Genomic DNA, 20,577 nt, shown 5'->3' on the forward strand with positions numbered 1-20,577 from the left:
TTCCACTGGGTTAGAGCTGGCTGCGGGGAACCTTCTGGGCCTATATGGGAGCAGGCCAGTGGCCACATGGTTCCTTGAGTGCTGCTTTAGGTTGGCCGCGCGGTGGCCCGGCCCGGCCCTGAGTAATATCCTTGCCTGCAGACGATCGGCCCCCGGAGTTTTGGGGGCCGGCGTTGGTCTGCTCCAGCCCTTGCCAAGGTCTTGGGTCCTGTGGTTAAGCATCGAGGGCATAGCGAACTCCAGGCGTAGAGGAAAGTTGCTTCGGGTGCAGTCTCGTGGAATTTAGAAGGCCCAGGAACACAGGGTTGAGAAAAGGCATGTGATGCCGATTGGCTCGAAAGTGATAGGGCTGGCTCTGCTTACTGATTTCAGTAAGATGGGCTGGGCAGTTTTCTTGGGAAAGGGGCATTGAAGGGTACGCTCGCTCTTTATTCTAATGCATGAGCGCTCTCCCGGCATCATGGTTTTCTAAGAGTGAAAAGCCACCTCGGCAGCAAAAGAACTTAAAGACGGTCTTGGGGTGCTAGCCCCAGGGGTGCTTCAGAACTGGCCCTGTCATTCGGGGATAACTGGGCTTACCTCAGGCGGATTCTCACAGATGAAGAAAAAAAAAAAAAAAAAAACAGATCTATGTGACAGGACAACCAAGTGCCCCCTAACCAATCTCGTGGAGCAAAGTCAAGAGGAAGAAGTCCTCAGAGGGACAAGGAGTCCCCTAACCAAGCCCTTTGGTGGCCTGTTAAGCGTGAGCCTCCTTTTGAACTGCTGGAGAACTCACCACACAGTTGGAGAGCTGGCAGAGGGAGCCATATTACAATTTCTTGCCCGGGATGTGCGCTGCATGGCTTTCTGTCTTCAGAAGAAAGCTGATCTCCAGGCTTAGGTTTTGGATAGGAGAGGCTCCAGGGCCTAGTACAGGCAAAGGGTGCTTGAGAGGGGTTGATGGCCAGAAAGAGTGGCTCTTGAGGCATAAAGGCAGAAGATGCTGGTATTGAGAGTTTCTTCAGGGATTCAAGATGGTGTGTGCCTGTTGAAGATTGGAGTCATTGAGACATTCCTGTGAAGTACAGGTTCTGGGACATGCCTTGGTCTCTAGCTCCACATATCACTCGACTCAGCAGATTTGGATGGTTATACCAATGGAGTTGATTTTCCTGTGTCTAAGATGAACACAGGACCAACCCCCTCCCCCCCACTTAAGTCTGAATGTTATCAGGTATAAAAGAAAAGCTGAGAAAGCAAAAGCTATCCAGCAAAGCCCCAAGGCCTCTCTGTCAAGTCAGGATACCACAGGTTGGGACAGAAATAGAACCAACTAACAGTGGCTCTTGGGCCAAGGAGATTGGAGCTGCCTGAGCTTAGGCTGGAGTGACAGCATTAGTCTCTTGAGTCTCGTGGTGGGGCGACCTCACAGGCCAGTGTTTCTGAGTAGGGTTGGGATATCCCAGAGGCAGAGAAGCAGGATGGGAACTTGGAGATTAAAATTTAACCCATGAAAAAAGACGAAGGTTTAGTTCCTTTGCCTATATAAACTGCAGTGTGGCTAGCCTTTGCTCCTGAGTCTTCTTTACATTCCAGCTGCTACCAGCTGCCCCTTTGGACACCAGACACAGACATCCTTATGGACAGCATTCGTTCACAGACTCACGCCAGATGAGCTCAGAGAGTGTTGCTTTTGGGGTGAAGGGATGCAAGTTGAGCTTGCTGCAGACCCATTGGCTACCCACCTTGCTCCTTTCTCCTCCCGTGGAGGACAGACAGTGTTGGAAGCCCATCACTCTAAAGATGGATGGGGCAATATGCTACCCCAGACTGTCCAAAGGACAGAAGGTATGGGGCTTAGGGCTCAGAAAGCCAGCTCCTCCATGGACATTTTTATCGTTCCCAGCACATAGAGCCCTCCAGGTGTTTGCTACTGTGATGGGGCATGGCTGTGACATATCCATTCTCATCTTCCTCAGGGTCTGGTCCCCAAGCCAAAAGTGCCCTTGGTGGGGCCTGGCTTGTCCGGATAGGTAGAAGCTATGAGAACTTCAAACACTGTTCTTTGCAGAACAGTTGTAGCTTGGCCCTCAGGCTGCTTGCTGGCCAGTAAGCTCTTTTGGCAAGTTTCTTGTGAGTGGGGCTAGGTCTGTGTACTGGGCTACATGGCCTTGTCTGTCTGTGTTGTATCTCAGGACCTAGGACCGATTATCAGGCCTTGTGTGCCACATGAGCTCCCCGAACCCAGGGACCTGCAAGCCAGAGCTGAGGCATGAGCTTTACAGCTGAGCTAAGGTGGCACTCTGCAGTCCAGGGCCTGCTTAGGCTACTTCTTTCTGGTACTTCAGGCTCTTTGGCATGCTCCTGCTATTTCCCGGATAAAGCCTCAGGAGAAAGAAGAGCCAGCTGTGTGTAGGGATGTGGATACTGACAAACTTGTCCTGTGGGGGTTTGAGAAATTCACTGCTACTTATTTCCAAGCTGTTTTTCCTGGACAGCTGCAGGTTTGCATATGCGTGTCCTCCGGGGAAGCAATGGAGTTCAGGTATGCCCAGACTGGGTACAAACAGGCTAAAGTTCTCAGCCTATTGTGCACCTGTGGGGAAAGCAGTTTGGAGAAGACCTTGTCCCTTGGGAGCCTTTGCTGCTTCTGCTGACGTCTTGGGTTGGCACCCCTATCTGCATCGTGATCTTTGTCTCCCCAACCCAGAGGTGGCACCATTTCAGTGAGAGGCTTCTTCCCAGGATGGGCACTGGGCCCTGGTGGCAGCAGAACCCACAGCTTAGAGCTGCCTAGACCTGGACCACTTGCTCCTATAGAGATAGGTCGTTGTCCTTCTCTTCCAAAGCCCTGCCAGTGAAGGGGAGAGGCTGGGTTTCTTCCACAGCTAAGGGAGCATCTGTAGGTGCTAGCTCACCTTGATGCAGATTGTTGTGGGCTCAGAAGAGGGCAAGGGTGGGAGCAGTAGCTTCCATAGTGGTTCTGCCTATCTTCCAGATAAGAGGAACTCTAATGGAAGGGTGCTGCCTCTCGAGTCTGAGGACCAGGCAGCCCCCTGGGGTTTAGTGGTGTATATCTCATTTTATCCTCTGTTGCCGTGCCACCTTGACAAGCAGCTTCTGAAAGGCGACCCAGGCTGCCTCAGCTGCTGTCTGGCATGGGTGGCCTTTCCCACTGCTCTAACCTTGCTGCTTTTCCTTCATGCTGTCCTAGGAGGCCAAAGCAAAAGTAAGTACACCTGCAAAGCGCCCCGTGTCTCCCTTCACCTGAGCCAAGAATGTCCCCTCCCAGCATCACCCTGCCTGAGAGAGGCATCCCTATGCAGAGTCGAGCTTGCTGGAACAGGGCAATGGTGTGGTTAGCTGTTCTAGCAGCAAGTAGGTACTTAGGGGGCCCTGGCACCAAGCAGGTTGGCACACAGCCTATGGAGAAGTGGCCAAACATGAAGATGTGGCCCGAGGAAGAATATAGTTCCCGTGGCCCTGTCCTGACCCTTTTGCAGGAGCATTGGAAGGAGCTATGTTTCCTTCAGCGGGGTTCCGGCCTAGTCTATGGTCTACGTTTGGTGAGGGGCCCAGCTTAGTGTGCATTGCTGAAGGGAACAGAGTGTTGTAAGCCTACACCTGTAGTCCTGCATGAGAACAGAACAGCCTCAGAGACAGAAGTCAGGAGGTTGGAGCCAGTTAGGTCCTGCTGTGATGGCATGTACTGCCCCCTTGGTGACAGAGGGTGATGTCACAATGCTCTGCCTCCTGGGATCCTCCTCAGTCCCTGCCCCTGCCCCTGCCCCTGCTACTTGGCCTTGGTAAGTGAGGGGGTGTCCTGGAGACCTCTGTACGCCTCTGTGGCTCCTGGTCCTGGCTCCTCACAGTGGAGAGAGCTTGGGTGGACTGCACTAAATAAGCTTAGTTCTCACTTAGAGGTAGGCTTCAGGGTATGACAAGTAGAATTTTCTGAGGTCGTCAGCATGGGTGAGGTTTAGATAGCTTAACACTCTTCCAGTCAAGCGTTTTGTTGGGTGTATTAGGAGAAGGTCCCACACGGTGATGTGAAGGATTGCTGTCCAGCCAGAGAGTGTCCTTCTACTACATAAGAGCCCAGCAGAAGGCCTGTGTTGCTGCAGACCTGCAGAAGCAGCATGATAGCAGCATCTGTACCCTAGTCCTCCAGTGTTGTTAGCTGAGTCAATAGTACAAGAATCTTGATAGTAAGGTTACCCTTCAAGGGCAAGGCATTTACTAGTGGCCTTCTGGGCTGGTTGGTAGCACCTGGAGCCTGTCCTTTCCATTGTGCCACATCTGGCTTCAGGAGTAGCAAAGGCAAGTCTTCCCTGTGTGGCTGCTGCTATGTGCTTCAGAGCCACACTCTGCTGAGGGAGCAGATGCCTAAAGTCAGAGCTTGAGGTGAAACTGTCCCAATAATGAAGCGAAGACTCCTGAGGCAAGAGTCTTGTCCACTGATTACCGTAGCAAGTGAGATAGGGTATCCTGAGATCTCAGGCCCTCATGATGACCCTTTGGTTCAGATGGATTCTGAGTTGTAGTCTGGTAACCTCCTGATGGGGAGGTGATACCGGCTTTAGATTAAGGATCCCTGTTGATGGTGTGCACCTATTCTCTGCCCCTGACCCATCCCTGTGAGATCAGTCAGGCTCACAGAGACACAGTCCCTTCCCTGAGACATCCTGCACTGGAAAAGCACACTGGTCTGCCTAAGGTGGTTGTGTGGCCAAGGTAGGTGCAGGTGCCGTTCTGTGATGGACCGCTTGCTGGTTGCTCCACCCAGCTGGGCAGGCCCAAGTCTGCCCAGTGAGCTGGAAACTCAGCCACCTCAGGGAGGTGCCAGGCTCGACAATATGCACAACACAGCCACACTAAGTTTGATTTCACATAAACCATGAGTAACTTCTTGCTATAAGTGAACATAGAACATCTCATGGGATGTTTTTATACATACACACACACACAAAAAAAAAACACCCTACTGATTGCCTATATTAAAGTCCATTGACAATGAGTCCAACAGTTTGTTTTATTTGGCACCCTGTCTGGGGACCCCTTGAGAAAAGGTGTCTGAGTTTGGAAGTGTTGCTTAGGTCCCTTTCTGAAGCTATGGGGCTCGTTGGCTTAGCAAAGGCAACATTCACAGTAATAAGATGTGGATGTATGCATATATGTGTGTGCTGTTTTTGACTCACAAAAGTTCTTGGTGTGTGGATTTGACTCTTGTGTGCCCTTGCATGTCATCTGGTGAAGCCCCTTTTGGTGGCCTGCCCTCTTCCTTTCCCCAGGCCTCCCTGCCTTCCCTTGCCTGCTAGACAGAGGAAGGCAAGGGTGGCAGGTGCCTCTGCTATGTTGCAACTGCCTTCTTGTGCTTGCTTTTTAATGCTGCGCCCGAAGATGAGGAGTGGGAAGGCCTCTTGTGCGCTGGAGACCGTCTGGGAGGACAAGCACAAGTATGAGGAAGCCGAGCGGCGCTTCCATGAGCATGAGGCCACGAGAGCCGCCGCCTCTGTCCAGCCACTCCTGGCTAAAGTGCCAGCTGTGAACGGGCCCAGCCAGGAGGACACAGAGGACACCGATGAGGCAGAGACCCCCAACACCAACAGCAGGAGTGATCCTAAGAAGAGCCACGAGTGCAAGAAGCCCTTACAGAAAAAGAGAAAGCGCTCTCCCAAGAGTTGGCTTGGCCAGGCAGACCTGGCCCTTGTGGGCCTCTCAGCTGACCATGTATGGCTGGACAAGCCACTCTTCGACCAGGCAGAAAGCTCCTACCGCCAGAGGCTGGCAGATGTGGCCGCCCAAGCAGCCCAAGCAGCCCAGCCGCTTGCTCTGGCCCCTCGGGGGCCGTGTACACATGGAAGCCATGTGGCCTGCCACCATGTCACCTGGGGGATCTGGGTCAACAAGTCTTGCTTTGATCAGGCTGAGCGGGCTTTTGTGGAGTGGTCTCAGGCTTTGCTGCTGGCTGCGGAGGGGAGCCACAAGCAGGGGACTCCTGACACAGGCCAGCAAGCTGTCACTCCTGACCTGGCCTTGGCCTGCCAGCCGTGCCCACCAGCCAATGGCCAGCCTCCTCTGGGCAGCCTGCAGGCACTGGTGAGGGAGGTATGGCTGGAAAAGCCCCGGTACGATGCAGCTGAAAGGGGCTTCTATGAGGCCCTATTTGATGGCCACCCCCCAGGGAAAGTGCGCCTGCAGGAGCGAGCCAGTCAGGCAGAGGGTGCTCGGAGGGGCCGCAGAGACCGCCGGAGTCGCAATGCTGTAGGAAACAAGCGAGCTGGGTCAAAACGGGCCGATGGGGAGCCCCCCTCTTCCCTGCCCTACTGGTACTTCCTACACAAAGACGGAGAGGCCCCCTGGCTCAGCAAGCCTACCTACGACAGCGCTGAGTGCCGCCACCATGCTGCTGAGGCACTGCGCATAGCCTGGCGCCTAGAAGCTGCCTCCCTGGCTCACCGACCCACGCCCCGTTCTGGCCCATCTTTGTCCAGCCTGAGACCCAAGTAGGAGAAATATGGCTGCAGGTGTCGGGATTGACTTAGGCTGCAAACACAGGGACAGCTGTCTCTAGGCTGGGGACCCTCATACTCCCCTGTGGACCTGACCAGCTTGAATATAGGGGTAGGGTGGGCACCAGTAGTGCTCTGTCCTTCAGGGTTACAGAGTTCTGAGTTGTTGGTGTTGGTGGGGCAAGGGGTCTTTCTGCACAAGGCAAAGCCCCCTCCCCCCCCATCAAATAACCCAGAAGACAGATTGTCTGCAGGGTGAACGGGGAGCCTTGTGGCAGGTCTCTGGCACCTGATCTTGACCCACATATGCCCCAGGTTACGGTATATACCCATTGAGGTAAGAAGGGTATTGGATCCAAGAGCACATGGCTGACCAGCCCTTTAAAGGGTGCTTGTCTTTTGGCCTCCCTTTGGGTAAAGAAACCTGCCTAGCCCAGAGCCTCCAGGGGATCTTGCTCATACACAGGTGGAGTAGTAAGATTGGTCTCTGAAGGCCAGGGAAGGGCTTAGAGGGTGGTGTATGACCATGGGAGGTGGCGGCCTAGGCAGCTTGCTGTCATGGATAGACATGGAAGGGACCGAAGTCAGTGGGGAAGGATCTGGAGGGTCCCGAGTCTCCTGAGAAGTAATATCGATCTTGGATGGTGACAAAGGAATGGGAATGGAAGCCGGCAGTCTGTGGGCATCTGTACGTCCTGTCTGCCATCCACCTCCCCTGTGTTCACAGTGGCCTGGCTCCTCACCTGGGGAAGGGGAGTAGTGTCAGGGCTCTATTCTTGAAAGAAGACATTTGGGGTGGGCTGGTGATGGCCTTGAGGCCTTCCACACAGAAAATTGGCAGAATGAGATTGGGTAGGTCTGTCACCTGGCAGGAAGGTCAGGGTAGTGAATGGTGGACTCTGTGGACACTTTTTTTGCATACCCCAGCTCCCATATTGTGCCAAGTGTAGGCACTACATGGTGGGTGGCAATACCTGAAGAAACAGCTGGACCCTCATCTAGAATAACAGTCCTAAGACACTGTGGTCTTGGTAGCCATAGCACTTTCATTATACCCTTGTTTTAAAACCATCTTAATCAAGTACTGATATGTTGAGAACAACAAACTTGTGTGCTAGGATAATGTGTTTTTGTGAAAAATAACTAGGGAACAGGGTGGGCTTGTCTCCTTGTTAAAAATCTGTTTGGCTGAAGGGTGGCTAGTTGGCTGGCTGTTGGTCTTAGAGCTGCTTTTGTGCTCTAGCCGCTGGTATGGGTTATATTGGATTTTATGGTTAGGAAAAAAAATCAGGGCTTGGGTGCTTAGAAAGACTTATCTAGAGATAGCCCTCCCCCAGGCCCTGGTAGGGGAACCCATTTTGGAGATGGAAGGACTGATGACTCTTCTGTGTGTGGAAGGGGCTTGGTGTTGCATTGAGCACTGTGGTCTTGGGCAGCATTGAGGTAGTTGATGAAGCCAAGCAGGACTTGTGAGCTGGTCCAGCAAGTGATAGCCTTCAAGGCACCTGGTTTGTTACCTCTGGCCTGTTCCAGAGTACTCAGGCAGGGTATGCCTGGAGCCTGTGGGGAAGGTGAAACCAGAGGTCGACTGCAGGTTTTCCAGCCACACTGACCCAGCCACACTTTCCCATCTCAGCAGAAAAATGGCTACGAACTTTCTAATGCACGAGAAGATCTGGTTTGACAAGTTTAAATACGATGATGCTGAAAGGAGATTCTACGAGCAGATGAATGGGCCTGCGACAGCAGGTTCCCGCCAGGTGAGGACCTTGCTAGTGGAACCCTAGGTTGGGCTGGAGATATGTTAGGCCAAGTGGCCCTGTTAAGGAATCTTTGGAGGGCCTTGGCTGGCTCCTGCAATGCTTCTGCTCTTGGCTCCTGATCCTAACACATGGGACAGCCCACTCTTGCTGCTTCTAGGCGGCTGGGGCCAGCAAGCAGACAGGTGCCCAGGGGTGGTGTGTGGCCAGGCCTCAGCATGGATGGCTACCTCAGACTTTGTGATCCTGGCCTCCATCACCTTCTGCTTTTCACCATCTTGGAAGCTTTTCTTCTGTGTAATGCCTTTCCTCTTTGTAATGCATTCTTGCTTTTTGAGTGAGGGTTCTTAGGGCTTTTGTTTTGGTTTGGTTTTTGTATGTGGGGGTTCTGTGTTTGTGTGTGTGTGTTTAAAAAAAAATTTTTTTTAAGCCAAAACAAAAGAAGACTGGTTCTTTCTGCACTATCTGCAGGAGAATGGTGCCAGCGTGATCCTCCGTGACATTGCAAGAGCCAGAGAGAACATCCAGAAATCCCTGGCTGGAGTGAGTACTCACAGCCCATGTACCCATGGGCTTGTGCTCGGCCAAACAGCATGTCTGATTTTTTTTTTAACCCTTTAGTACAGCTGACTACTTTGTTGGCCTTTGGAGTACTGTAGGGCACAGTTTGTGGCGCTGTGCTCTTGTAGGGCATGAGTGCTGAGGCCTCTGTGCCCACGTTGTCTTGGAAAATGGTCTTGCTCTCTAGACTTTTCCATGTCTGTCTTTTGATATGAACTGGGAGTCACTTGAGCTATTCCTGCAGTGCTTGCCATGGCTGCTTGGGCTAAGCGGTGTCATTTTGCAGGGTGTATGCTGTTGGCACATGCCTTGGAAGCCTGTTCCTTCCTGCTTGCTCTCTCACTGAAGAAGCACACAGCTCCTATATCTCATAGACTATTCCTCTTGATGAGGTGGGGCCCTTCCTAGAAAGAGGATAATTATTTAGTGAAGTATGCTAGTCAGCATCATCTTGGACTAAGTTTTAGGGAGGGACCAGGTTGCCTGCAAGGCCAGATCTGTTCCATCTGGCTCTTCTGTCCCCTTTAGATAGCAGACAAGGCCTGTTCTGTCTTCCTTACTCCTAAGAAGTGAGGACCACACTCTTTTCTCTCTGGAATGGGTTATATGCCATGGAACAGGATTTCTGACGGCTCTCTAATGGGTTATTATTACCTACTTCTTAAAACAATGCAGATTTATCATCAGATGGTCCTGAAAGCCAAAAGTCAAAATAGGGCCAAAGACCAGTAGAGTGTGTTCCTTCCGAGGCTCTGAGCACTTTCCTGTCCCCATTTCTTGGGTTAATGCATGTCCTTTGGCACCTCCTCATACCAGCCTCTTCCACTATCTCTGGTGCTCCTGCACCCACCATCACAAAGGTTCTTGTGACTGAACCAAGGCTATCCATATAGCTCAGGTTCTTATTTTGTCTTCAACACCCCCCCCCCCTCTTTTTCCCCCTTTGTTTTTTATGACCAGGGTTTCTCTGTGTAGCAAGCCCTGGCTGTCAGAATCCTGAATAGTTTGTGCCTCAGGTGGGCACTGGCAGACACTTCACCAAACAGCACCGTTGAAGCTGAAATTTTAACAACCTTCCTGCTTGTAAAAGATCTTCAGCCTTTAAAAAAACTTTTTTTTTTTTTTTTCTTTAAATATATCATCCTGATTCCTCTTTTGGTCTAAATTAGTGGTGTTTTTTGCTAGTAAATTTTCAAGAACTTAGCAGATGTACTTTGTCACAGAAATCTGTGCCATCACAAGGAAGTTCCTCTGGGTATTTTTGGCCCCATCACATTCCTTGGCCTCTGTCGAGATGGCTGTGGTGATTTGTAAGTTGTCACATACCTGGTCTCTGACATTTCAAGTCCTTTCACCTTCTACTCTTCCCAAGGCAGCCATTGCTCTCCTCGACATTGCTGCTCTCCGGACAGTGAGATGCTTTTACATTTTTCTTTGCACTTAAGAGAGGCCAAGAATCTCCCCAGTTATCTGGTCTTGGCTTCTTTCTGCTCCAGTTTTTCTTCCATAGTAGCAAAAGGGAAGGAGGCTACTACACCTTCCATACTTGGCTTAGAAATCCTGGCTTTCTGGCCAGGTGTACAATCACAGCACTTGGGAGAACTGAGGCATGGCAATTGTTACAAGTTTGGGGTCTGCTACAGGAGCTCGTTCAGCTCGTTCAGCTGCACGAGCGGCTGAAGATCAAGTTTTTCTCACTCCGAAGCAGTGGAAACAGTGGGACTAAACTCCCTACTGTGCTTCGTACCTTTTAAGGCCTGTACCTGCTGCCCTCTCCACATCTTTAGGAGTTTGTTCCTACAGCACCCCATTTCCAGTGGCCAATTGACCTGCGTGGAGGATTCCTGGTTGCTCTATTGGATTACCACAGCTAGTGACTTAAAAATGATACAATCTGCCATCTTGCAGTTCTGGAGGTCAGATCTTTAGAGGCATCTGGTGGAGCAGAACCAAAGTGTCCACAGGGGCCCATCAGAAGTCTGGAGAAAATCCGTTCCATGTCTGATCATCCTGTCCCTCCTGCCATGCATAGAGCAGTGGTTCTCAACCTTCCTAATGCTGCGCCCCTTTAATACATTTCCTCATGTTGTGGGACCCCCCCCCCACCATAAACTTATTTTCATTGCTACTTCATAACTGCAATTTTGCTACCGTTAAGAATCATAATGTAAATCTGATTTTTCTAACAGGTCTTAACTCATTTGACCCCGTAAAGGAGTTGGGACCCATAGGTTGAGAACTGCTGGTCTAGGTCCTTAGCTCCATCTGCTAAGTCTGCTTTACTGTGTGAACTAATGTTACAAGCTTTGGAGATTGAGGCACAGCCAGTTCTAGGGCACTATTCTACCAGATGGCCAAGAGTGCATAGCCTTTTCAAAAGGCTGCACACACCTGACCCCTTGGTCCTGCCTGACTTTTGTTAGTTCTCATCCTCTCATTCTCAAATCCAAACTCAGGATCCCATGCTCAGCCAGTGAAGCCGGGGCTAGGTAGACATGGAGTTAGGATAACAGATTTGTGCGCTTGGCCAGGCTCATTGAGCTTTAGCATCCAGAAAGCTGGGTCAAGCTCAACAGCCATTTTCTGTCTTGGCTCTGTTGGGGTGTCCCCTGCCAGGACCTTTCCTGGGCCTGTTGTATAGAAAAGGAAAGTGCCCACGTGTTTTGGAAACAGCCCTTGCATTCCAGCCTTGCCTCCATTCACATATGTTCTAGTCTTTTGAACTGTATGGCCTTGCTTGCAGCCAGACCCAAGATACCTTATTTCAGTGCTAACTGCCAGGATAGTGCTCTGCTGTTGTACCAAGTATTAAAAAAAAAAAAAAAAAAAAAAAAAAGTTACATTTACTGTCAGCCCAAATGCTGTTTTACCAGGTCACTAGGGCTGAGGCTCACACTGCCCATCTGTTACCTCTTATGGAGCAGATGCTGCCTAGCAGATACAGTTTTTTCCCCACCCCCCAGAGGAAATCCTAGCAAGGCCTTGCTGAGATTGGTTTGGGCTAAGACTTGCATGCAACTGTTTTCAAAACCAGTAACCCTCCTAGCTATGAGTGGAACTAACATCTGAGAGCATGAAGCTAGAAGGCCTGGTTTCCTGCAAGGGGAGTCTGCCCCTGTGCCCTCCTGAGCCTTCTGAGGCTACCTCAGGAGCAAGATCACAGGTGCTGGCACTACCTGCATACTCCTTCCTTCTAGCCCCTCAATTGCTTTCCCCTCCTATTTCTAGCTCAAGGTGATGCTGCCCAACTCCCCTGAGGCCCTGGGCCAGGCCACCCCTGGGACTGTAAGTCCTGTTGCTTTCTCTGTTTGGCTCCCTTGTCCTATACGCTGTGCTTGGCTGAGAATGTTGCAGTGGGCTCTACTGTCTTCTTCCTGAAGACAGCAGTTCTTCACTGCTCCCCCTTAGCAGGAAGTTTGTCTTATAGTCCCACCTTTCTAGGCCTTCCTGTGTTGTTGCTTCTCCAGCAGATCCTTGGCCAAGAACAGTAGGGACCGATTAAGAATGACTGAGCCAGACCTTCAGCTCAGTCTGGACTCGGCTTTTGAGTGGCTGTTGGGGGATCGCAGAAGCCGGCTAAAGCACTAAGACCAGCTTTCCCCTCCCTTACAGAGCTCAGGCCCCGGGGTCTCCAGTGGACCTGGTGGAGATCACAGTGAGCTCATTGTACGGATTTCCAGTCTGGAAGTGGAAAACCAGAACCTTCGAGGCGGTGAGGGCTTGGGCCTGGCAGGTGGGGCCCCAGCTCCAGCCTCTGCTATCTGACTGGTGTCCCCTTGTGCCCACAGTGGTGCAAGATCTGCAGCAAGCCATTTCCAAGTTGGAAGCCCGGCTGAACACGCTGGAGAAGAGTTCGCCTGCTCACCGGGTCACAGCCTCACAGACCCAAGTGAGTCCTCGTGCTTGGGAAGGGGCCTCAGACATGTGGTCCTGGCTTCTGTCCCAGTCACGACCGACCCCCATGGCAGGCTGATCTGGTCTTACTGGGAGCCGGGCTGAGATCTAGAATGTCTCTAGAGGGCTGGAATAAGTCTCAGCCTTCCTCCCTTCCTCTACGGCAGCATGTGTCTCCCATGCGTCAAGTGGAGCCACCCCCCAAGAAGGGTGCCACACCAGCAGAGGACGATGAGGACAATGACATTGACCTGTTCGGCAGTGATGAGGAAGAAGAAGACAAGGAGGCTGCCAGACTGCGTGAGGAGCGGCTACGGCAGTACGCAGAGAAGAAGGCCAAGAAGCCTTCATTGGTAGCCAAATCCTCCATCCTCTTGGATGTCAAACCTGTGAGTGGCAGCATGATAGGCTTCTGGGAGACTAGGAGCAGAACCTTATAGCTGGAGATAGAGGGTGGGTCGTCATGTGGCCTGCCCATAGGCTTAGCCTCTCTCTCTCTCTCTCTCTCACACACACACACACACACAGGTCTTGGTGGAAGTTTAAAGATCTTCACGTAAGAACAGAAATGTGGAATGGGTCTCATAAATTTGAGACTGTTTCCAAGGGCTGTATAAAGAAGTAAAATTGTGCCCTGTGGTTCGAGGGAAGGGGGTCATAGGTATTTCCCCTGGTGTTCTAGAGGTTTCTGAGATGACTCATTCAGCACCTGCCCCCCCCACATTTTCTCACAGTGGGATGACGAGACAGACATGGCCCAGCTAGAGACTTGTGTGCGTTCCATCCAATTGGACGGGCTGGTTTGGGGGGGGCTCCAAGCTCGTGCCCGTTGGCTATGGTATCCGGAAGCTGCAGATCCAGTGTGTGGTGGAGGATGACAAAGTGGGCACTGACTTGCTGGAAGAGGAGATCACCAAGTTCGAGGAGCATGTGAGTGGGCACCAGGAGGGAAGGCTGGGTGGGGCTTGGGATACTGGCTCCTGCTGCCCACATCCATAGGAACAGCTCCCTCTCAAAGCCCACTGCAGAGCATGAGCAGGGAGGCCTTTGGGCGATCCGCCACGACACCCTTTGTCTCCCCCCCTCCCCCCCAGGTGCAGAGTGTCGACATCGCAGCTTTCAACAAGATCTGAAAGTCCAGGCGTGTGTTTCATGTGTGTGAGGACCTGCTGAGATTAAAGACTGAAACTCCGCACTTTGGCTCCTGTGGTGTTACTTTATGTGCACCGCCGGCCAGGCTCTGGTCCATACTTGTACCTGCCCACCTCTTGCCTCTTGTGTTCAAGCTGTCTGGGCCAGAAACAGAATCTCTTGGGTCCCTGTGCCCCCCATCCCCGATGTTATGACCACTTGGAGTACACCCAGGCCTGATCTAACATTCCTCCTCACCTCTGGAGGGGCACTGCCACTAACTGAAGACTTGAGTCGTCGGGGGCACATCTTCTTAGGTTCCAGCTGCACTGTGTAGAATTTTGCCTGCCTATCCCCCCTCCCCCCCCCCAAAATCACTTTGTGGTCAGTGCTTGTGCACGGGTGGTCTCTAGACGATAGTGCTCGTGAAATAGTGTGGACATCGAGGTGAGAGGGTGCCAAGTGGCTGTTCCCTGTGGGTGGTGTCCATCATCCTTAGCCTCAAAAGTTTTAGAGACTTCCTGTGGGACCTGAGATGCAGGAACCAATAAAGCTGTCACCTGGGGAAGGATGACTTAGCAGTTCAGAGTACTGACTACTCTTCCAGAAGATGGGGGTCTGGAACCACATGGGAACTAAAAAAAAAACCAGTTGACTCCTGTTTCAGGGGATCTGATGTCCTGTGGGCATAAATGTGACTTCAGTATACAAACACTGAAGTTTTGGGCGTTACACACAGTCTTGGAACTCTGGAGGCCGGGCCTGCCTCTGCCTTCCCAGTGCTGGGATTGAAGCCGTTCACCACCATACTCCACCATACCCCCGTCATGCAGTGAGTCACTGCAAGCCTGGCTGCCGGGTCGAACAAACATCCTGATGCCTGGGTTCCCATCACACCTGAAAGGCCCCTCTAGGGGTTCCTGCTTTCCAGGCAAGCTGCTCACGGTTGTGTAGGTAGCCAGGCTTGCCCCTCCCAGGTCTTAGGGCATGAGGCCAGGGTAAAGTACCACCTAATCAAAGCATTCCAGCCCTGTTGGGTTTTGAGTTACCTTGGCACTTGAGGTCTATTATCCTGTTAAGAACCATTCACAGGGACAGGTGGCTAACTGGAATCTGGGAGCCTGGGAAGTTTGGGTCCCTGCGGGATAGGTGGCTCGCCCCGCCCACTGCTGCCAGAAAAGGCCCCTCCTCCGTGTGAGTCAGAACCCTGGACCATTGCCCTAGGGGGCGGAGTAGGGCGCCATTAGTCTGCCATCTGAGTACCGTGCAGGATGGCGATGGAACTGGACGGCGAGGAGCGCATGGTGGTGCGGCCGCTGCTCACGGACCTCTACCAGGCTACCATGGCGCTGGGCTACTGGCGCGCCGGCCGGGCATGTGAGACAGCAGAGTTCGAGCTCTTCTTCCGCCACTGCCCTTTTGGAGGATCCTTCGCCCTGGCCGCCGGCCTGCGGGACTGTATGCGCTTCCTCCGTGCCTTCCGTCTGCGGGATGCAGGTAGCTTCGCTATCCGCACCGGTACTCCTGCCTGGGAGAGAAACGACCCTCCTCCCCCTCCCTCAGGACCGAGTCTCCCGTGCTCTCTCCGAGGTGCTCTTGACCTCTGAGAGTCCTTCCCCAGACTATTCTCTGTCGACCCAGATGTGCAGTTCCTGGCTTCGGTACTACCTCCAGACACTGACCCTGCGTTCTTCGAGCACCTTCGGGCCCTTGACTGCTCTGGGGTGACTGTGCGGGCCCTGCCGGAGGGTTCCCTTGCTTTCCCTAGTGTGAGTGCCCTGTGAGCCGGGCAGATAGGAAAAGGGTGGGGAGGAAGTGTCTAGGAGGTCCCTCTGCGGAGCTGATCACCGGCCCCACAGGTGCCGCTGCTGCAGGTGTCTGGGCCTCTCCTTTTGGTGCAGCTGCTGGAGACTCCCCTGCTGTGTCTGGTCAGCTACGCTAGGTGAGCATGGCCTCTGAGAGGTGTAGGCAAGGCGGAAGCTCTGGGGCTCTCTAAGTCTTCCCACTGGGGTGGCTTTGCGGCCCCTCACCTGGGCTCTCCTGGCCTCTGTCGCTCTCTACAGCCTCGTAGCCACCAACGCTGCTCGGCTTCGCCTGATTGCAGGGCCGGATAAGAGACTGCTAGAGTTCGGCTTGCGGCGAGCCCAGGGTCCAGATGGGGGCTTCACAGCATCTATTTACAGCTACCTGGGCGGTGAGGCCTGGAAAAAGCATAGGTTGTGGAAGGGGAGGTACCATCATCACTCAGGGGGTCCCCTAAGCCTGCCCTTGCCTTCCCACCCAGGGTTCGACAGCAGCAGCAACACACTTGCTGGACAACTGAGGGGTGTGCCGGTGGCAGGGACCCTGGCCCATTCCTTTGTCACTTCATTTTCGGGTAGTGAGGTGCCCCCAGACCCGGTTAGTGCTCTTTTGTTTTTTGTCAGGGTCCTGTGTACCCCAGGTTGGCCTTGAAATCTTGATCCTCCTGTTTCTGTCTTGGTGTGTGCTTCCATGCTGGGCTGCAGTCAGCCTTACTCTAGAGGACAAGATTCCAACTCCAGTTCTTAGCCCCAGCTAGGGTGGTCTGGGCCTTGCTGTAAATGCTGGCAGATATTGCCCTGGGCACTTGGTCCAAGGTTGCACTAGACAGCTGCCATTGCATGGTATCACCTTTGCCCTGAGGCCATGCTATCCTGGCCACTCCCAGGCTTTGCACTACACTCTGGAGCCATCTTTTACCAATCTCTTTCTACAGATGTTGGTTCCAGCCTCAGGTGAGGGCCCCACAGTGGACCTGCCTGCCAGCGTAAATCTGTGGCTGAAGCGTGTATGCAACTACCTGGGGCTAGAGGTTCAGGAGCCACATCCAGGGGAACGGGCAGCGTTTGTGGCCTATGCTCTGGCCTTTCCCCGGGCTTTCCAGGGCCTGCTAGATTCCTACAGTGTACACAGGTGAGCTGTGAACATTCTAGCAAGGTGGCCTTGGGAGAGCAACTGGGCCCCTGATCCCTTGTTTTACATGCAGGAGTGGCCTTCCTAACTTCCTGGCAGTTGCCCTGGCGCTGGGGGAGCTAGGCTACAGGGCAGTGGGCGTGAGGCTGGACAGTGGTGACCTGCTTCAGCAGGCTCAGAAGATCCGTGGGATCTTTCGGACTGTTGGTGCTCAGTGAGTTGCCCACGTTGGGGTGCCGTGTGCCTGCTAGAAATTCCCCGTGGGAGTTGGGAGCTGGGACTCGGGCGAGGAAACACTCTCTCTTATAGCAAGGCCAAGGCCCTGTTTCAGTAGCCACTGAGAAAGCCCTGGAAGGAAGGAGTCGGGTAAAACCACTAGGGGCTCCTAAGCAAAGGGTGGGTATAGGCGTGGCTAAGGGGAGCAAGATACCAGGGTAAAACAGGAGCATCTGAGGGGTGTGTGAACCCATTACATTCAGGTTCCAGATGCCCTGGCTAGAATCTGTTCCCATTGCAGTCAGCAACAACATTGATGAGAAGGAGCTAGCTCGGCTGGCCCAGAAGGTAGAGTGGAAGAGGGACAGGTGGAGGGTAGTCCAGAGGGCCCTGGCACCCTACAGATGGCAGCTTGGCTTAATGTCACCTTCTCTCCCCACAGGGCAGCGAGGTGAACGTCATTGGCATTGGTACCAATGTGGTCACCTGTCCTAAACAGCCTTCTATGGGCTGTGTCTACAAGGTGAAGATTATGTTTGACCCTAGGTGGGGGAAGTCGAGAAGATCATAAATGGGAGGGGACAGGGGTCCAGCTATCCAAACACCTTGTCATTGCAGCTGGTATCTGTGGGAGGCCAACCTCGGATGAAGAAGACAGAAGACCCCGAGAAGCAAACACTGCCAGGGAGCAAGGCTGCCTTCCGGTTCCTAGGCTCTGATGGTGATTCCCTCTGCCTTTCCTTTGTCCTTTTTTCAAGTCTCCGGCTCCTATTTGACTTTATCCTTGCCTCTTACACAGGGTCTTTGCTACTGGACCTACTGCAGTTGGCAGAAGAGCCCCCACCCAAGGCTGGGCAGGAACTCAGGGTTTGGCCTCAAGGGGCCCAGGAGCCCCGCACCGTGAAGCCAGCCCAGGTGGAGCCATTGCTGCGACTCTGCCTGCAACATGGACAGGTGAACTGCCCCTCACCTGCACCTTCACTTCAGCTGAGCTCTGACCCCCAGCCAGCATCTCTACCTTCCCTTTCCCCTCCCCTGCAGCTATGTGAACCACTTCCATCTCTGGATGAGTCCAGAACCTTTGCCCAGCAGTCCCTGAGCCGCCTCAGTCCTGCTCATAAGCAGCTGCAGAGCCCTGCGGTATATCCGGTATGCCTGTAGATGGCCTGCCCCATGTGTCCTGTGTACACCCCCCCCCCACTCCCCAGCCCCAGCTGCCCATATCCCCCTTCTTCTCTCTGCAGGTTGCACTGTCAGAGAAGCTTCGGGCACTGGTAGACAGTCTGAGTGCTGGAGGTCCTTTGTGAAAATCACAGGAGTGGTGAAACTGCCGGAAACAGCATGACTCGACTGCACCCATGATTTATCATGACTTATCATTAGTTCGCAAATCTCTGCTACTCACCTGATTTCTAGGGACTTTTGGACCTGGGCTGGAGCCAGCAACATGAGGAAGCACAAGCCCAGTGAATAAGAAAAGAAAAGAAATAAAACTTGATGTGTCATTAGTTTGCAAATCTCTGCTACTCACTTGGTTTCTAGGGACTTCCAGACCTGAGCTGGGGTCAGGAACATGAGGAAGCACGGGCCCAGTGTGGGGAGGGGGAAGAAAGGAAAAGACATGGCTGCTCCTAGGTATGATGGAGGAGAAAGTTTATTATAGATATGTGGGAGAGCAGAGGCGGAGGCAGACACATCTGGGAGAGTCCGGGGTGGCCATGACCCTGAGCTGTGTGTGTGTGTGTGTGTGTGTGTGTGTGTGTGTGATGGGGAGAGAGGGAAAGCAATTTCAGCAGCAGCCAGGAGGCCAAAAGTACAAAAAGAGAGCAGGTAACCAAATGTCTGGATTATTATCGGGAAGAGCCTCTGGGGAAAAGACAGCCCAGCCCTGGGCTGGAGAGTGCAGGGTGGAGGGCAGGATGTGCCAACCATACCCTCTAACAGGTACTGAGGGATGCCAGGAGAACCTAGAGGCCAGGTCCACTTTGATATGTTAAATAGGCACCTGAGCTGTTTGTCCTGGGTTTGAAACTTAACACCCAGCATGTGGGAAGGTAGCCATGGGGCTGGGCTTGTGGGAACCAGGTCTGAGTGGAGCAGCAGGGCCATAGGACAGAGGGAGGGTTTATCCTCACCTTTGTTTTGAGGGCATTGCTGTGAACGCTCTCTCCCACTAGAAGCAGATAGGGAGGTTCTAAGTTTGAGATGGGGTGTCAGAGTCACAGCAGAGCCTCAGGCATACATGTCTGCTAAGGGCAATGTCCCCCATCAGCAGAGATATCTCAGGCTTCCCAAGCCAGCCCTGCATGATGAGCTATCACCTTAGGGTCTCAGTTTCTGACCCAAAAACCATGGAAGGAGGAAGTGAAAACAGCTGAAGATCCAAGGAGTGGCTCAGTGAGGGCTGGAACTGTCTGGGCACAGCAAGCTAGGCAAGACTCCAGAGGAAGTGCTCAGGAGGGAGCGTCTTAGTCACTGTTTTGTTGCTGTGAAGAGTCACTATGGCCATGACAACTCTTACAGAAGAAAGCCTTTAACTGGGGGCTTGCTGACAGCTCCAGAGGTTAGTCACATGGTCATCACAGTGGGGAGCATGAAGACATGGGCAGCCATGAAGACATGGTGATGGGGAAGTAGCTGGGAGTTCTACAGAAAGAGATCCTGAGGGCTGGAGAGATGGCACAGTGGTTAAGTGCTGTCCGCTCTTCCAGAGGTCCTGAGTTCAGTTCCCAGCAACCACATTGGTGGCTCACGACCATCTACGCCCTCTTCTGGCGTGCAGGTGTACATGCACATAGAGCATTCTAAATAAACGAATAAAAATCTTGAAAAATGGGCTGGGCGGGGGGCTTTCGAAACCTCAAAGCCCACCCCCCAGTTACACCCCTCCTCCAACAAGGCCACCCCTCCTAATCCCAATCTTCAAATAGTGCCACTCCTTGGTGACTAAACATTCAAATGAATGAGCCTATGGGGGCCATTCTATTTCAAGCCACCACAGGATGCTCATGGCCTGGCAGGAGCTGGGGCTTGGGTAGCCTGAGGCATGTGAGCTGGAGAAGGCGAGTGCCCACTGCTTGGAGTATTTCCACACGCACTTCCGCCCGCCCAGGTAGTGTGTTAGACCAGTTCGTCCAGCTCCCCTGGCAGTCACTATAGTGTGGTTGGGTGGAGAGTGGGGATTTGGAGCAGAGGTTGGGCCAAGCCTGGGGAGCATGAACCCGAAAGGGGATACAGCTGGGCAGAGAGTACACATACACCCTGCCCAGGCAGCCATGGGGCCAGCAGTCACAGCTAAGAGGTGGAAGGATGTCTAGGGCATAAAGACATGCCACCTCAGCACTGGCTAGGATGCAGAGGGGCACACCACACGATAGTGGGCACTTGCAAGCGTACTCAGAAGGCATCATTTGCCCTCACCTCATTGGCTCCACACCCCAAATATCTCAAGCTCAGGGATGATGACCGAATCTGACCACACCCATTCCCAGTATGTCTGGCTGTGTGACAAGGCCCCTGACCCTTTGAGGGCCTTTTCAGAATGCTCTAAAACTGCCCTGGACCCCTCCCCCAGGCATGAGGGACAG

At 53.0% G+C, this 20,577-nt stretch overlaps 2 protein-coding genes across 3 annotated transcripts; both read left to right on the plus strand.

Moving 5' to 3' along the window:
• Nucleotides 1-5,313: 5,313 nt before the first annotated feature.
• Eef1d (eukaryotic translation elongation factor 1 delta) lies at nt 5,314-13,904 on the plus strand. Its single transcript, XM_055626331.1, is given in 9 exon segments — nt 5,314-6,488; nt 8,131-8,254; nt 8,726-8,797; nt 12,428-12,527; nt 12,604-12,704; nt 12,877-13,098; nt 13,444-13,515; nt 13,517-13,639; nt 13,804-13,904. Coding segments are annotated over 9 exon segments (2,007 nt in total). The 5' UTR covers nt 5,314-5,334; the 3' UTR covers nt 13,843-13,904.
• Nucleotides 13,905-15,054: 1,150 nt separating this feature from the next.
• On the plus strand, nt 15,055-18,507 carry Naprt (nicotinate phosphoribosyltransferase). 2 transcript variants are annotated; one of them, XM_055626668.1, is made up of 13 exons: nt 15,055-15,337; nt 15,482-15,609; nt 15,700-15,782; nt 15,904-16,034; nt 16,125-16,240; nt 16,578-16,774; nt 16,848-16,988; nt 17,254-17,338; nt 17,433-17,513; nt 17,609-17,711; nt 17,790-17,944; nt 18,032-18,139; nt 18,235-18,507. In XM_055626668.1, the coding sequence occupies exons 1-13, from the start codon at nt 15,112-15,114 to the stop codon at nt 18,295-18,297; spliced, it is 1,617 nt and encodes a 538-aa protein (XP_055482643.1). In that variant the 5' UTR covers nt 15,055-15,111; the 3' UTR covers nt 18,298-18,507. The 2 variants fall into 2 exon arrangements, with proteins under 2 accessions (XP_055482643.1, XP_055482644.1); XM_055626669.1 differs by lacking the exons at nt 15,055-15,337; nt 15,482-15,609; nt 15,700-15,782; nt 16,125-16,240 and having other exon boundaries at nt 15,925-16,034.
• Nucleotides 18,508-20,577: the final 2,070 nt, after the last annotated feature.

The sequence above is a fragment of the Psammomys obesus genome, unplaced genomic scaffold, assembly GCF_907164565.1.
Source record: "Psammomys obesus unplaced genomic scaffold, mPsaObe1.curated_primary_1811, whole genome shotgun sequence".
NCBI lineage: Eukaryota > Metazoa > Chordata > Mammalia > Rodentia > Muridae > Psammomys > Psammomys obesus.

What these genes read in the sequence shown, in the direction of transcription:
- Naprt (XM_055626668.1), top strand. Translation starts at nt 15,112, where the DNA reads ATGGCGATGGAACTGGACGGCGAGGAGCGCATGGTGGTGCGGCCGCTG. An exon ending in CCGGTTCCTAGGCTCTGATG is followed by an intron (nt 17,712 to 17,789) that starts GTGATTCCCTCT and finishes CCTCTTACACAG; the next exon opens with GGTCTTTGCTACTGGACCTA. An exon ending in TCTGCCTGCAACATGGACAG is followed by an intron (nt 17,945 to 18,031) that starts GTGAACTGCCCC and finishes CCTCCCCTGCAG; the next exon opens with CTATGTGAACCACTTCCATC.